The sequence below is a fragment of the Odontesthes bonariensis genome, chromosome 14 (assembly GCF_027942865.1).
Source record: "Odontesthes bonariensis isolate fOdoBon6 chromosome 14, fOdoBon6.hap1, whole genome shotgun sequence".
Classification (NCBI taxonomy): Eukaryota; Metazoa; Chordata; class Actinopteri; order Atheriniformes; family Atherinopsidae; genus Odontesthes; species Odontesthes bonariensis.
The window spans coordinates 34354763-34371515 of record NC_134519.1 but is presented as its reverse complement, the minus strand read 5'-3'; the positions used below and the strand labels follow the sequence as shown (position 1 = coordinate 34371515).

The 16753-nt window shown below is 38.8% G+C and overlaps 2 protein-coding genes across 2 annotated transcripts; one reads left to right on the top strand and one right to left on the bottom strand.

Moving 5' to 3' along the window:
• Nucleotides 1-3158: 3158 nt before the first annotated feature.
• LOC142399557 (potassium voltage-gated channel subfamily V member 2) lies at nt 3159-7908 on the bottom strand. Its single transcript, XM_075484279.1, has 4 exons — nt 7382-7908; nt 6634-7267; nt 5785-5910; nt 3159-3476 (listed from the first exon to the last, which is right to left on the bottom strand). The coding sequence occupies exons 1-4, from the start codon at nt 7906-7908 to the stop codon at nt 3159-3161; spliced, it is 1605 nt and encodes a 534-aa protein (XP_075340394.1).
• Nucleotides 7909-11032: 3124 nt separating this feature from the next.
• rps28 (ribosomal protein S28) lies at nt 11033-13941 on the top strand. Its single transcript, XM_075482418.1, has 4 exons — nt 11033-11121; nt 11412-11459; nt 12627-12749; nt 13825-13941. The coding sequence occupies exons 1-3, from the start codon at nt 11083-11085 to the stop codon at nt 12747-12749; spliced, it is 210 nt and encodes a 69-aa protein (XP_075338533.1). The 5' UTR covers nt 11033-11082; the 3' UTR covers nt 13825-13941.
• Nucleotides 13942-16753: the final 2812 nt, after the last annotated feature.

Below are 16753 nucleotides of genomic sequence, written 5' to 3'. Positions count from 1 at the left end.
TTACAGAAAGTAGTGTGTTCATGTTGACCTTGTTCTATGTCCAGGATGCTTCTTCTGAGCCGAGAGTTACCACAGGATGAGACAGCCAGACGGATCAGATCTCTCCCACACATCTTAATCCTGTCCTGTGTATGAACCTCATGCACAGCAGCCACTAGCACCACCATAAGAGACACTAGCAACTTAGCAGCAGCCATTTTTTTTAAGTATGAATGATCCTCAGCAGTCAATAGAGGCAGAAAATGAGTGGAGGCTATGACAGGTGAGGTTGGCAGGGTGGTGACTTAAAAGATGAATTTGAGAGGGTTTATATAGTCAGTGTCTGTTACCCATAGCCTCCATTCAAAAAGTGCTAAGGCCACAGATTGTTTGAAAGATGTATTCAGCCTTGGTAAGGGAAAAGGATGTTCTGATCTAGAGATCGGTGTAAAAGTGATTTGGTGACTCAAGGCTGAAACTGTCAGATAAAAACTTGCTTTGATGCTCATCTATAGCAACAACAAGGGAATCATTTTGTGAAGTGTTTTTGGTCCCTGAGAGCCACGAGAGCATCGTCTACTTGTTGTAAATATCCCACAGAGCAAAATTTTGTGATTTTTCTTTTTAATTCAATGTGTTGTCTATAAAAGTTTACTTCCTATCATTGTTTAATTTGCACACTGCGTTTATATTTATCAAAAAAACAATTTTGTTTTCCTTGAATCAGAGTTACATTTACACTCTTATGCATGTGCATATGCCGTCTTGGCCAGGACTCCCTGTGAGAAGAGGTTTCACACCTCAATGGGACCTTCCTGGATAAATAAAGGTCAAATAAAATAAAAAAAACACCTTATCTCAACACATCTTGAAGGATGGGAGCTAATTGGAGGAGAGAGTGACTGGAAAAAACAATGTCAAGGATACTGACACAACTCATCTCGTGCATGATAACCCCAGTATGCACTTTAGTAGCGTAATCATGCCCACAATGACTGCTTTATATGACCAGCACTGGTGAAAAACATGAACTGTGACATATCTAAAGTCTAAACTGTACAGTACTTCTGGTAATGATTAGCGTTTGAAGCTCTGATGTCACTGGTAGGCAAAGTGTTTTTGCTGATATAAACAGATGGTTTAAAGCCATACTAACTGATGTTACATCAACATAAAATGAATGAATGATACAATGTGTAACTTGAGCTGTTTTGAACTGGGTTCAAAACTGATGAATGCATTTGACTTAATGACTTTGAGTTAATCTCATCAAAAAAGCTGCGTCATTGGTATCCTTTGATTTAACAGCCCATGACATTCAATTTCAGGTTTAGTCTCCACTGTTCCCGTTCACCTTGTTTGTAGCAACAGCCAGCAGCTGTCTTCAGTTCATGTTAGCAGACAGGCACTGTTCCAAACCTCTGGAATTGTTATTATAAAAATGATCATTATTATTGTTGCTACTGTTATTTGATATAAGAACAGTGTTAACAAACAGAACACATTTGTTACTAATAAAAATACCTTTGTTCTTGCAGAAAATATGAGTAATGTTAGATTAATGATTAATCCCTGATCACACCAAACATACTTACAAAACTGTCTCTAATGCTATATATGGGTGAAGTTAAAGTTTGTTGCACATTGTTTTCCATAACCAAGTGGACAAAATGGAATCAGTATAGTTGGAAGTGGCGAGTAAATCAGTGGAATCAGTCACAACGATTTAAAGAACATTTTACAGAACATTTTATTCCCTTAAATGTGTCTCTTTAAAACTATTGCAGCAAACATAGCAGTGGTGAACAGACCTTCTGAAAAAAAAGAGAAAAAACTGAAGAAAAGACTAAACAATCGTCTTTCTAAAGCCCTGTGGTCAGTGGGGCATGTTTGGAGGGAGATAATACATTTGTCTAATTTCTACAGAGGATCTGTGCAGACAACAATTGGTTTACCTATTTAGACACCAGGTTCCCTCTGACAGGCACAGGTCTACTCATATGTTCTAATTGGTTTGAATGGATGAATGAGTCCAGGCCAACAGTTAAACACAGCTAGAAGCACAGTACAAGAACAGCTTTCTACACACCCGAGGGATGGTTGATCCTGATATCTGAGCGTCAAGATCAAAGAGGTCAGTTTTCTCATTTAAATACTGACCTATTAGATAACCATGGTGCCCATATGTAAGTACAATTGAAAAAAAAAAATTCTATTTGAGGGATTTATTGTTTATCCAAAGTAAACCATTGTCAACTCAAGTCGCCAGTAAGTCCTCAAAGAGGACCTGATTGAGAGCACTCGATCTGATTTACTGTGCAACTGAAATAGCACAGTACATGACTAACTTTTCCCCAAGCAGGAGGAGCAAGCTCAAATCCCGCTAATCCTTGAAGAAAGATTTAAGCTGTAGTTCCTGACTGCGACTGACAAACTCCATCCTTCCGCCTCCCTTACTTTGGTGCACTCATTGTGAATATCTTGACCATAAAAAGAAGTACATTTCACAGTGATGGTGTTTTGCTGGCACACAATGTTGAGCACTTGGAAGGGCATTGCATCGGCCATTTAGAACAACAGGACATTCAATTGCTCTTTACATTTGTATTTTCTTGACAGAAAAATGGAAAAAAAACAGCTACAAGCCACCATGATGTGGCACAGGATATTTGCCAAAGAAATGTGAAGAAAATCATAAATCAAAGTTATCATGTTTTTTTTTGTGCAGAATATGAAGAATGAAAAGCAAACAGTAAGATACCATGTACTGTAGTTGTCCAAAACACTTCTAATGAGAGTAGTTCTTCACAAGCATCACATTCCCTCTGAAGTGATTTAAGAGAAACACTGCTTCCTTGATGATGTTGTAACTCAACCTCCTTATGTCAAACATCTAATTTGATTTAAGTCAGCATTAGTTGCAGGCGGGTGCTATTCTTGAATGCAGATAACACACTCTCCAGCAAGTGAATCGTGACCCTTAGCATGCAAACAGCAACTACTGTAAAGCTGATGATTAAAGCTTATCTTAATTTGCCCCTGTTTCCACATCCCTCCTTAGCTTATTCATCTAAACTCACATAGGTTCAGAGTAGGAGGCAGATTGAATTTGAAACTTTCAAGACCCATGGGTGATAAGGCCATTTAAGGTTAGTGAGGTCACTACCAGACAGCTTCTCTCAGTCTTGAGTCTCGTGGTTAGTTTGTCTTCCACTGGGTCGATAGTGTATGTCATCATCTGAGTCTTCTGGCTGAGGTTCAAAGCAGTTGTCAAACTTGCGCCTCAGGCGTTTCTTGAGTTGGAAGGTACGCTCAGTATTTGTACATGTGTATTCCTGTTCCTTCAATTTGGCATAGTAATCAGAGAACTTGTTGAACAGAATCGAGATGGGCATTCCATTGAGGATTATGCCAAAAGAGATACAGCCAAATGCAACACAGCGACCAAGATAGGAGATTGGGACAACATCTCCATAACCAACAGTGGAGATGCTCACCTATGGGCAGAAAAAAAATAGCATTATGCTTACAAAACTTTTGAACAACTTTCCTTAACTTTTGTCTCTTTTCAGTTTCACCTTCGTGCCTGCCTCTCTTTTACGTCCCAGAGGGTCTATGGCCTAAAGAGAGTCCAAAGTTTTTATTTATTTTTATTTATTTATTTTAAAAAAAGCCTTTTTGATCAGACCAGTTGCTGTTTTAGAAGTTTAGAATGAAGAGGACAAAATAAACTTTGAGGAATGTAATGCTACATCTGTTGAATACAATCCCTTCGTCAGGCTACAAATGAGATGCAATTCACTGTATTAGAGGGGATTAAACACATAAGTTAACAGCTGCCACTAGATAAAGAAGACCGATGCCCTTAAATGAGATGCAGGGAAACACAGAGCCAGGCTGATGACATGCTAACGCCTTGTGTTAGTACTTCAAAAATCAGGGAGATTTTATTTAAGAAATATATCCTTTTTTTACGTTTTTTTAAATGCCACACAAACTTGCATTTGTAATTTGTTAACTTGTTTGAACATTTAGTTGATACATAAAAGTGATTTTCAGGGTCCTCAATGATAAACTATTAACATGTCCATAATTTGTTGCCACCAACGCATTAAAAAATGGAGAGGCATGTTTACCACTGTATTACATCAGCCTTCCTTTTAATCATTTGCAGGAGGGATCTGTGTCCATTCTTGCTGAAAACAAGATTTCAGCTGCTAACAGCCCTTGTTCATTGTTGTCTGATTCTGCTCTTTATGATGCTCTATTTATTTTCAATGGGAGACATATTTGAACAGCACTGACAGTACTTTCACACATATGCCAGTCACCCATGTTTGCACTTGTATCTTTCATATAAAAGTCTGTATGGTCTTTCTCATGCATGACATGTAGCACCCACATCGATTGATTCCCAACAGCAGATAAAACGTGGACTCATCTGACTACAGAACAATTGTCCACCATCTTTCGGCCCAGCTAAGATGAGCTCAAGCCGAAAGAACCCCACAGTGTTTTTGTACAAGGTTGAGGTATGGCTTCTACCATGTATGATGTTGTTTCAGGTAACATTTCAGGATGCAGTGGTAGACTGGGAGGGAAAATGTTTTTTTAAGGTACTCCCAAGCCTATGTGGCTATACTTATCATAGTGGTATGTTGCTATCTCAGGGAATCTGGATTTCCACAGACTCACAATATTACATACTGTAACTTCTAAACTGATCAACAGAGTTAGGCACAAAGTGGTGAGCAACAACTCATCAATAAGCCTTCAGTGGATGCTCCTTTTATACACAATCCGGACACCCTCACCTGTCACCAATCAATCTGCTGAATGTTTAGTCTTCTAGAACAAAGTTACTTTTAAATTCTATAAAGTACTCTTCTTTGCCCCTCTTCCAACTTTTCTGAATGTGTCACAAACATCAAATTCTATATTTGTTCATTTATTTCTAAATGCAATGACAAACTTCATACAAAAAAATAGAGAAAAGCAATGACTTCAAGTTATGTTTTTCCAGGGTGTTCCATGCTGTAATTATTTCTCAGCTAATAATAACTGGGTGCGGTGGGACCATCTGGAACATCCATGGTGCTCCAATGAGTATCAAATTTATCACAAATGCTATTCATTTGATTAAATGTCTGTAATTGTGCAGAGGATGCCTTATTCATACAACTGAGCATATGGAATGGGACCACAAAAACTCACTTGATAGGTAGTCATAACAACCTTACTTTTCTTTTAGTCAAAATAAGATTTTCATTATTTTACTCAGTAAGCCAAACAGCAGTTGTCGCTTAATCATTTGACAGCTAAGTGGTCTTCAGCCAGTCCTGCATTCATTCACTACTGTGAATGAACTTAATTCTTAACTAATACCATGAAGGGATCACACAAGTAGGTAAGACTGACCGATTAATACATCTACAGTTGAAAGATCTTTAAAGTGGATTTAAGCCAACTATTCTTTCACTGAACAGGAGTGCATGTAAACATTTGATCACAGTTCACAGCTCCACGGAGCCACAAACGCAGCACAGAGCATGACGGCTTTGCACTTGTACACCTTTGTCTTGGTTTGACAAGGCAGGCAGCACAAATCTTTAATCATCTTTGATATCCAAAATACACTACACTTAATGCACTGCACTTTCCATCATTATTATTTATCATTACTGTATTGTTTTTTTATGATCATGTCATTAGTGATTATATTATGCATGTTTATGGGAAGAAAAAGATGTTACTTGGAACCATAACCATTATTTGACTGGAGGTTGATGTTTGCCTCTTACTCACCGCTGCCCACCACCAGGCATCTGGTATGCTGCTAAATGGTGTCCCAGGCTGATCCACCTCCACAGAATGCATCAGGGCAGAGAAAGTGAAAATGCCCATAGCAATGAACAGAAACAAGCAGCAGACCTACAATGTTACAGAAGAGTACATGTTAACAGCAGTGCTTGCTGATATATGTATCTTAAATACATATATCAGCATGTATATATTTTTTACATTCAGGTTACAAAAAGAAGAGCTGTGTGTTTTTATATAGGTTATGATGATTATGATATTTTACAAGAAAAAAAGAGAAAACAGAATCTTGGAGTTTTTTCTTTTCTCCTCTCTTTACTTCTTCTTCTCTGGCTTCTTTTCACTTTCTTCACACAATGCTGAAAGGTGGCCAGAAATCTTTCCTTACTTTGGGATTTTTGCATACAAATTTCTTCGGACTTCTCCTCTGTATCTTAAGGACCACCGGGAAAATGTTTATATGATACAAAGTTTTTTAGAGCTTATGTCATGTAGGTCAAAGGTCCAGTGTATCAGATGAACTGACATCTTGTGGGAAGTTTAGTTAATGTAAATGACAAAACTGGAAAGGCCTACTCTGAAGCAAAGGTTTGGTTTGACCCCTCTAGGCTACTGTAGTAACATGATAGTGAGTGGTGGAAAGGGAATGAGAGGAACCTGCAACAGCTTTGAATATAAACTGGTGGAGCTAAGGTAATAAGAAGAATTTAAAAACTCCTATTTTTGTGATATTCTGCACGTGTAGTGAAAATTATTCCTGCCAATAAACTGTCATAAATGTGACACACTGAAACTCAGCAGATGTTGATAAGATCCTTTGATATTCCACCGTACCTGCTCAGAACATTGGCGGATGGTGAAACCAAATGCCCTCATGCCCGTGGAGTGACGGGCAAGCTTCAAGATACGAAAGATGCGCATCAACTTGACCACTTTGAGCACTTTGCTGACTTTACTGACTCTTGAAAAGGCCTTCAGATCGCCCTGTGCACTCATGTCTTCTGAATCTAAAACAAACGTCTCAAACATGATCTGGATGAAGTAGGGCATAACAGCCACCAAATCAACAAAATTTAGAGCACTCTTGACAAAATGTTTGATGTTGGATGTGGTGAGTAACCGCATAAAATATTCAAAAGTGAAGAAAAGGATGGAAGTAACCTCCACCCAATCCATATAGGTTTTTCCAGCAAGTTTATACTTCCTAAGCTCTTTGACTGTATTTAGTGTCATAGCGACAATAGAGATAAGAACAAAGAGACTGGAAAACACAGCAAAGCCTTTGGCTAGTAGAGATGAGTAAGGATTCTCCATCAAGTCCCAAAGGATTTTACGAACGCCTCCAAGAAACATGGACTTGTAAATGTTTTCATCATGGTGAGGTTTAATCTCGTCAATCAGCTCCTGGTTAACCTTCAGTTGGTCTTTGATTTCATCAAATTTCTCCTCAAACAGAATGCGGCAGCACCTATGATGGATAAAATAATTTGATAAGTGCTTTTCAGAACCATGTTTGAAACACAGAAAAAGCAACATATCATGGCCCAATACAGACAATGAGTATTAGGTATCAACAGCTTACCTTGGTGTGTCTTTCAATTTAAGCCCCCAGAATGACATCTCTTCCTCAAAGTTGACAGGGCAGAGACTGTCCATCACCCAAAGGACATTGCTGCAGTAGAAATGAAATATGTAATGGAAAAACAAAGGGTCCCTGTCGAAAAAGAACTCGTTGTTCTTAAAATTATAATCGTCACAGAGCGTCAGACGCTTAGTTGGATCATCACACAGAGCAAGGACTCCAATTCGGGTTTTTGGGTATCGGAGGACCAAATGTTTGGGAATGTGAAAAACCTTTCCACCAATATTCAGGTTGACAATGTTCAATTTCATTGGGTTTGGTGCATCTTTGATCAGATGTTTGATCTCTTCACAACTGTCAAGGTTGTCCATTGAAGTCCAAGGTTTTACTGAGCTGTCCTGCGAAAAAGGGAATTCATAATCTTCTTCCTCGGTGCTTTGTGTAAAGCTCATATCCCGCTTTATGCTCGCAAAAAGACTGGAGCGACGCTTTTTCAGCACTTTCACACTGGGCTTTATAGTCGTCATTGTGTCAGCCTCTTAGCAGACCTACCAGTAGGAAAAATTTAGTGCCAGGTTTAGATCAAGTCAGTAAAAAACAATAAGACCAAGAATATTCCGCAAGAATTCCATTTGCGCAAATATGTTCCTCTGAAAAGATCTTGAAATAAAGATGAAGAAAGTGATACCAAGCTTTTCAGTCAGAGTGCAAGAAGATAAACTGCGTGAGTTAGGAAGTCAGTCTCTTCTCTGATTCTCTAATCCTATTGCTGTTCTTCTGTCCCAGTGGAAGTTAAAAATACTGTTCACAAGGATTAGTGCTGTGATTTAGGCTTTGAGTTCTCAGAGAGCAAGTAAAGGCATGACAGTATTGCACTGCAATGGAGACGACAGAGAACTTCCAAACAAGATCACAAGATGTTTTTTTATGATTGCTGCAGGTAGATTACACAATATTTTCCCAGCTGTTGTCCATTTCAACTATTAAAAGAAAGTTTAACTTTTTTTTTTTTTAAACACATACTTTTTTTTCTTCGTTACAAAGGGCAACGTCCTTTCTGTAATGTGAAGAAAATATTTTCCTCTTTTTTATGTTTAAATCCCTGGACCTCTTTAAAATAACCAAAATAAGTGAGTTCATTTTAAAATGAAGTCAAACTTGGTCAAAATAAAATTGTAATTATTACAACTTTGAAGAAGGCTATAAAAGTGCATTTAATAAAATTGGCAAAACTAAGTTAAACATTTCAAATTTACACAATAAATAGTGCAACAATAAAAAAGACAATACTCAGATTTATATAGTGATTTGTATGTAGGAAAGTTGTAGGAATCTAGGGGGGAGGCGCGTAACAAAGGAGGGGAGGGCTTATAAAATGAGTAAACACTGTTAGCTCACTTTAGTGCTCCACTTATGCACACTGATGCTGATAAACAGAAACTACTAACTCTGCAAACAAAACTTGATGGGATTTATCTTAAAAAAGCAGAAGGAGCTTACATACGATCCAGAGCTAAACTCATTTAAAACCTTATTGATTCTAAACCAACTATGTACAGATTCAACCTTGATTACTAAGGAAATAACTTACTTTTATAATAAATTATACTTGTCTACCTTTTCTGTAACTGATACAGATTTTTTTCAGCCATATCAAAGATCTTATCCCCTGGATAGATGAGGAGTTTGCAAGGCTGTGCGAAGCTGACATTTCTATTTTTGAACTAGACAAAGCTGTAGATAGTTTGTCTTTAAATAAATCGCCTGGCTGTGATGGCCTTACATGTAATTTCTACCGTCACTTTTGGGAACTATTAAAAAATCCTTTTGCTCTCATATTGAAGAAGGCGACTGATAATCATTTCCTCCCACTATGAAACAAGGTATAATTACTTTAATCCCCAAATCGGGTAAAGACTCCAAAATTTTGGATAATCTTAGACCTATTATGTTGTTGAACACTGATTATAAGATTGTAACCCTTGTTTATGCCAATAGATTAAAAAGTAACCTACACAAAATTATAAGTGACTCCCAATCTGGATTTATGAAAATAGATCCATTCACAACAACATTTGTTTGATAATTGATCTCCTTGATTACAATCATTTAATAGAAGATGATGGCTCTATTTTGTTTCTTGACTTTTATAAAGCCTTTGACTCAATTGACCATTGGTTTATTTTTCAGTGCATTTAGGCTTTAGACTTTAGGAATAAATTTCAAGCCATTATAGAATCTCTTTATGATGATGCAAACAGCTCTATTTCACTACCAGGAGGCACATCACCAAGATTTCCTATCAAACGTGGAGTCAAACAATGAATGCTGTCCCATTTCTCCATTTCTCTTTAGAATTGCCACAGAAATGCTTTTTATTCTTATTAAAAATTCAAACACTGCTCCTTTAAACATTATGGGGTTACCTGTTGTCATCAGCCGGCTTGCATTGAGTTTTTGTTAAAATGTGATTTTAATATTCTGAAACTATCCCTGTTTCACCTGCAAGTCCTTCTATATTGTAAACGCCCATATGGAGCAATAGATACAGTACAAGGTAAAAAAGTTGCTGTATATCAAGGATTGGATGGATAAAGGTATTTGGTCTGTAAATAATTTAGTTGATGGTTAAGGGTGACATATGAAAATATTTGCCTCAAATATAATCTGATTATCAATCGTAATTCCTTTGCATCCATAATGAAAGCCAGCCTAAACCTACTTTACATTTAATTCAAGGGATTGTTTCCGACTCGACTCACATCACTCCTTATTTTCCACTTCTTCTCATTTGAAATTGTGATTTTGAAGGTATTAAAATTCCTAATAAAACAATTAGAAAAATGTTTGATGACATCACCCACTCTTTATTGTCATTTCGTAACTCCATTAAACAAATTTTCTCCAAAGAAGACATATATTCGTTGCTTTCTAAATATTTAAAATTCCCCATTAATCCCAAAGTAAAAGAAATTCACTTTAAAATCCTAAATGGTGTATTTCCACCCGGAGAGCTATTGAAACGGAGGTTTGGTTTGAATCGGATGGATGTGTGTTTTGTGGAGAGGATGAAACTTCTGTGTGTGCCTCCGGGGCATTCTGGATTGACGTACATGACTGGCTGCACATCGGAATCCGTCTCAAACCCTTTTCCCTAAAAGACATTGTTTCTGGTATTATTATGCTTAACAGTGAATGGGACTTTCTGGTGAATAACATTATTATTTGGTAAATTTTTTATACATGAATGTAAATATATGAATGTAAAAGCCAGTTTTTTTGTATTCCATAAAGATTTTCTTTCCTTTACCAAAGCCCTTAATATGAAACTTTTTACTTGGCTTGAAAAATACGATTTGCGACAAAAGCCCGAGCTTTTATTTTATTTTACTTTATTTTACAAAAAATATTTTATTTTACACAGTAAGAATTGGTTTGATCCAAGTTTTCACGATGATAGCCTGGCTGAATGGTATTTCCCAAGTTATCGGAAAGGGAAGTTGAACGTAAGATAAAGTATCAGGTTTTTTTTAAACGTTTGTGTTATATGTGATTATTTCTATTAACTATTTATATTTTAGGGCTTGCATTTTTATTTTATTTTAAGAAACGGGATCAAATTGTGTTAATCACCAAGATCACAGTTGCAATATTTCCGGTCGGTGCACGACGTAACTTCCTTTCTGGTCTAACCCGACAACATGGACGCCAGCCGCGTGCAGCCGATCAAGCTTGCAAGAGTAAGAAAACATATAAGCCTGTGAAAATAATCTTTTTTTTTATTACGTACTGTTAGTTTATTGAATATGTTTCCTAATGGTGATATATTTTTTAAGCTAAATTAACGTGTTTGTAAGTTCATGGAAGACATCTCTTCTGTTCTCGCGCCTCCATCATGGAGGCCCGGCTATGCTACAGTTTTTGCTAGCTGCTTAGTGGCATTTTGTGTATCTTTGCACTGTTCTTAGCTATGTGTGGGATCATCAGATATTAAGCTGTAATATTCATGTGGCCATTGTTTTCTCTTCAGGTCACTAAGGTGCTCGGCAGAACTGGTTCCCAGGGACAATGTACACAGGTATGGTAAAATGGTTAATCTCGAAGCTTTTAGTAAGCATGGGTCCATTTATCATCTGTAATAGTTGATGCAAGCTAACCGAGCCAATGTAGCCTCCAGATTCCTTCCAACTATGGCATAAGTGTCGGCTGTTGGTAAATACCCGAAAAGCAACTCATTTTGTGGATCGATTGAACTTCATTCAGATGCATCAGACTTTCAAATCAATTCCGCTTTATATGGCGCCAAATAACAACAAATATAATCTCTTGGCACTTGAGGGTATCGGTTCTGTTGTAAAGACAAACCCAGGGATCCTTTGGAAGTTTCTGAACGTTCTGTCTATCACATTTTTGTAATTTAATGTAAGAGAGTGCTGCGGTTCTTTGGAATGTCTATATATATATATATGACAAATTAGGCAGATTATCTCTAAATTGTCAACTACAGAAAGATTTACTATCAATGTGTGATTAAAATTAAACAGCCACTTTTTCATCTTAGCGTAGGCTATAGTATAAACATTTTACTTATATTAATATGAATGTTAAATAGTCTTTATTATTATGACCTATAAACCTATCATACCGATACATAGCATGATGAACTATTTGTCCCTGAATAGATCCTTTGTTGTGATCTCTTCTCACATGCTTAAAAAAAATTGTAGGAAGTTTAATCTGTTGTTACAGTTTGATGTATGTTAAAGCAACTGTTTATACATTTATCATATTTCTAAAGTACATTAGTTTTATTCTTAATCTCTGTTAAGTCAACATTTACAGAACTTCTAAACTTGGTTGATGCTAATAGTTTACTAATTTTTAAACTGGGCTGTTGAGTGGCGGTATTTTGGTTTGATATTGACATTTGAAGTTTGCATGGTTTTCATTGGACAACTGCCTCCTTTTTTTCTTTTATCCCATCTGCTTGTTAGTCTGTTTTAAATGGTATTTTTATATTTATCAGTTGAGTTTTAGGTGCTTTTCTGTTTTGTTTTTTAAATTTATTTTTATTTAATAAAAGAGAATTTGTCAGTTCTTCCTCATATATCATGTCACCAGAGCTGAACCCATCAGTTTTGTCATTATTGTATGTCATAAGTGTTGGTGGACTTTCAGGTCTGGAGAAAATTATTTAAACTTTTATAATAAAAGACGTTGGTTCTTTTGCTTTCCCTACCTCCAGGTCCGTGTTGAGTTCATGGACGACAGCAACCGCTCCATCATCAGGAATGTCAAGGGCCCAGTAAGAGAAGGAGATGTGCTGACACTTCTGGAGTCTGAAAGAGAAGCCAGGAGGCTGCGATAGGTGAGATTGAGGGGGGAACAAGCTGTTTGACATCTTTTAATTTTTTTGAATAGTGTGGTCACTGTAATATAAGTTATTACAGCCAAAAATGTAGAATCTGATCATCAAAAAAAGAAACCTACATTGAAAATTCTATTAAAACTACATTTGGAAGGTACGGCAGGACCCTGGCATTGGAATGCAACATATCAAAAATGGAGTATCCACAAGTTCCTTTCAAATAAATATACAATGTACATTGCAGTACAGTACAAAACAAAAACTAATGAAGTCTCTCAAAGACAGTAAATTTTGCAGGTGTGATAATGTATTCTTTATCAGAGTTTCCCATTAGTCTTATCGTTTAGTGAATCTTCATCGCAGTCCTAAGTAGACTTGTTGCCCACTGCTGATCCAGACCGCTGGTGGTTAGCAGGTTACAGTATCGTCTTTGAAATGTAAAAGGTGTACGTCACAATCTAAGCTGCTTTCACTTTATTCTGGTCCCTGATGAAACCAGAACCAATTTTTACAATTTATGAACAGCAGAACACCTCTGATATTTTCACTTTATTTTCTAATCTTGTCGAGTTTTTAAAAAAAAAATTAAAAGCATCAGGTGACTGACATTAGGCTAATTTGTGCTCCCATTTCATGCGTAAATCGGCACGTTCGTTTCAACCTGCAAGCATCACTGCGGGTTGTAGGTAATACATCCACCAGAGGGCAGGTCTGAGTTCCGCCATCCGTTTGAGGGAACGTGGAGATCATGATAATGCACCTTTTACAGAAAGGGACAGCACAGTCAGCCTCTCTTCAAAAGGTTCCACCATTTAGTTTTTTATCTTGTTTTTTTCCCTTTTCGCTGGTCACACGTGAGCTACACTGCAACACTGCGGTTTCTGGTGGTCCTTCACGGTTTTCTGCATTTGGCTACGCATCCCAAATGTACCGAAATGTGCACAAAATGAATGCAGAGGATGGACAGCAGTCTCTGTTCGTATGCGTCTGCATATTTAACGTCGAGCATAAACGAGCCTTTTGTAGAGTGTTGTCATTTTTGAGCTGGTGTGTGACTGAGCTCTTGTCTTCACAGTGCCTGTTGAAGCTGAGGTGCCAATCCAGTGCTATGGAGCTGTGGATGGTGTCCATTTCACTCGCAGTGGACTACATCTGTTAAAATGTTTTGAAATAAATTTGGGTATCAGCTTGAGCAGCAGTCCTGTGTTTATTATTTAATCAAATGAACTTGCTTGTTCCCTCACATCACTGTTAAAATAAATGTATTGCACCAGTAAAAGTGAAGTGACTTGTATGATGCAAGTAAACTACTTTTAGTTTCTCTGGTAGTCAGTACAAGCATTTATGATATTCAGGAAACATTCTAACCCCAGTTGCAATGAAGTTGGGACATTGTCTATATAATTGAATACACTACAAATACATTTAATGTTCAAACTCATAAACATTGTTATCTTTAGCATTCTCATTTTTTTTTTTATTTGCCTGCAACACATTCCAATAAAGTTTGGGCCAGTTGATCTCAAACACCTGAATGTTTGGAACATTCTACAAGCAAACAGGTGAATGTCATGATTGGGTATAAAAGGCGCTTCATTCACAAGCAAGGATGAGGTGAGGTTCACCACTGAGTAAATAGTCAGATGGTTTAAGAAGAATGTCCTGGATGTACAATTGCCAGGAATTTAGGGACGTCATCATCTACAGTCCAGAAGATGTAGAGAATCTGGAGAAATTTCTGCACGAAGGAGCCAGGTCAAAAACCATGGGGTGTTGCCAGACTTACTAGGGCACAGGACCCCATTACTCATCACAATTTCTTTTGTAAAGACTGGCTATGTTTACAAAATGTGCAATGCAATATGTTCCATGAACTTCCCTTGCTAAACTCTTATCACTGCTACTGAGCTTCCTGCTTCTGAAGAGTGCAGACGTGTCTCTGCATCCTCCTGCTGCTTATTGCTTTATTTGCTGTTAAATCATTTTATTTCTTTCCACAAGTCTTGGATATAATTTTATTATTTTTCTTTTAAGTGAACCAAGACTATTTTTATTCTTTTTTACAACTTATCTGATGAGCCAGCGACAACAATCCTTCCAACATGCCCTGTGAAAGCTGTCGGATATATCAACAAGAAATTTGTGCGCTACAAGAAAGGATTTTTGCCTTAGAAACTGAAATGGGACTTCATGAAACGCTCCCAATGGAATCCAGTGGTAAGAAGTCCACATTTACTTCCAAAGGAAAGGGTGAAAAAAATTGCTACTTACAACTTATAGCTAAATGAGACTGTCTTTTCCAAGACTCTGCAAAGACACTTATAATGTACTTGGTGCTAAGCCAAAGAATCATCAAACTGTTGGTATCAACAGAGGATATGTAACATCACCCGGAATAAAGTTAAACAGATTTTTACCACTGTCAGAGCCAAATGTGACCGAGTGTAAAAGACAGAGTGATGGAGCAAAGCAGCAGATGGACAGAGAAACTGTGCCGAGTGTCAAGATCAAAGATACTCTTGTGCTTGGAGACGGAGCCATATCTAATATAAACATAAACAGAATGGTTACATGCAGCTATCCAAGTGCCACTGTCTCTGACATCACAAGATTACTACCTGAGGTACTGGCAAAACACCAAGGGGTGAAACAGCTGATTGTGCACATGGGTGCAGTGGACAGCAGAGAGAATCAGTCTGAAATGTTAAAAAAAGACTTTGATAAAGTAGCGACACCAACATTCATAAGTGGACCTCTCCCAAACATCGACAGGAGGACAAACAAATTCACCCGGCTGCTTCAGTTGAACACATGGCTGTCCAAAAGTCTGCGAGTCCAGAGGACTGCATTTCATTGAGAACTTTAATCTTTTCTGGCAAAGAGATAATCTGTTTCAAGGAAAAGGCCCACACCTGAACAGAGGTGGGGTAAGACGACTGACTGATAACCTCCTCCACGCTCTGAGGCATCAGAAGGGGCCAGGACCAGGGCCAGGACCGGTTCCTGTGCTGTCCCCGAGAGAGAAGAGGAGCGAGAGAAGAGCTCCTGCCTCGCCACCCAAGGACCCAGCAAAGGATTCAACCTCTGCAGCCACAGCAGCTCCTCCAGCATCCCGAACACAGGATCCAGACACAGCAGCACCTCTAGCATTAGGATCCAGGCACAGCAGCACCTCTAGCATTAGGATCCAGGCACAGCAGCTCCTCCAGCATCAGGATCCAGGCACAGCAGCACCTCCAGCATCAGGATCCAGGCACAGCAGCACCTCCAGCATCAGGATCCAGGCACAGCAGCACCTCCAGCATCAGGATCCAGACACAGCAGCTCCTCCAGCATCCCAAACACAGGATCCAGACACAGCAGCTCCTCCAGCATCCCGAACACAGGATCCAGACACAGCAGCTCCTCCAGCATCAGGATCCAGACACAGCAGCTCCTCCAGCATCAGGATCCAGACACAGCAGCTCCTCCAGCATCAGGATCCAGACACAGCAGCTCCTCCAGCATCCCAAACACAGGATCCAGACACAGCAGCTCCTCCAGCATCCCGAACACAGGATCCAGACACAGCAGCTCCTCCAGCATCCCGAACACAGGATCCAGACACAGCAGCTCATCCAGCATCAGGATCCAGGCACAGCAGCTCCTCCAGCATCCCGAACACAGGATCCAGGCACAGCAGCAGCTCCAGCATCCCGAACACAGGATCCAGGCACAGCAGCACCTCCAGCATCAGGATCCAGACACAGCAGCTCCTCCAGCATCCCAACCCACAGGATCCAGCAGCTCCAGCATCCCAACACATGATCCAGCAGCTCCAGCATCCCAACACAGGATCCAGACACAGCAGCACCTCCAGCATCAGGATCCAGGCACAGCAGCACCTCCAGCATCCCAAACACAGGATCCAGACACAGCAGCACCTCCAGCATCAGGATCCAGGCACAGCAGCACCTCCAGCATCCCAAACCACAGGATCCAGCAGCTCCAGCATCCCGAACACA

Coding starts and splice junctions, on each gene's coding strand:
- LOC142399557 (XM_075484279.1), bottom strand. CDS start 7,908: ATGACGACTATAAAGCCCAGTGTGAAAGTGCTGAAAAAGCGTCGCTCC. Junction 5,911..6,633: donor TCCGCCAATGTTCTGAGCAG/GTACGGTGGAAT, acceptor GTAACATTGTAG/GTCTGCTGCTTGTTTCTGTT. Junction 3,477..5,784: donor ATGCCTGGTGGTGGGCAGCG/GTGAGTAAGAGG, acceptor TTCTGCCCATAG/GTGAGCATCTCCACTGTTGG.
- rps28 (XM_075482418.1), top strand. CDS start 11,083: ATGGACGCCAGCCGCGTGCAGCCGATCAAGCTTGCAAGA. Junction 11,122..11,411: donor AGCCGATCAAGCTTGCAAGA/GTAAGAAAACAT, acceptor TTTTCTCTTCAG/GTCACTAAGGTGCTCGGCAG. Junction 11,460..12,626: donor CCCAGGGACAATGTACACAG/GTATGGTAAAAT, acceptor CCCTACCTCCAG/GTCCGTGTTGAGTTCATGGA.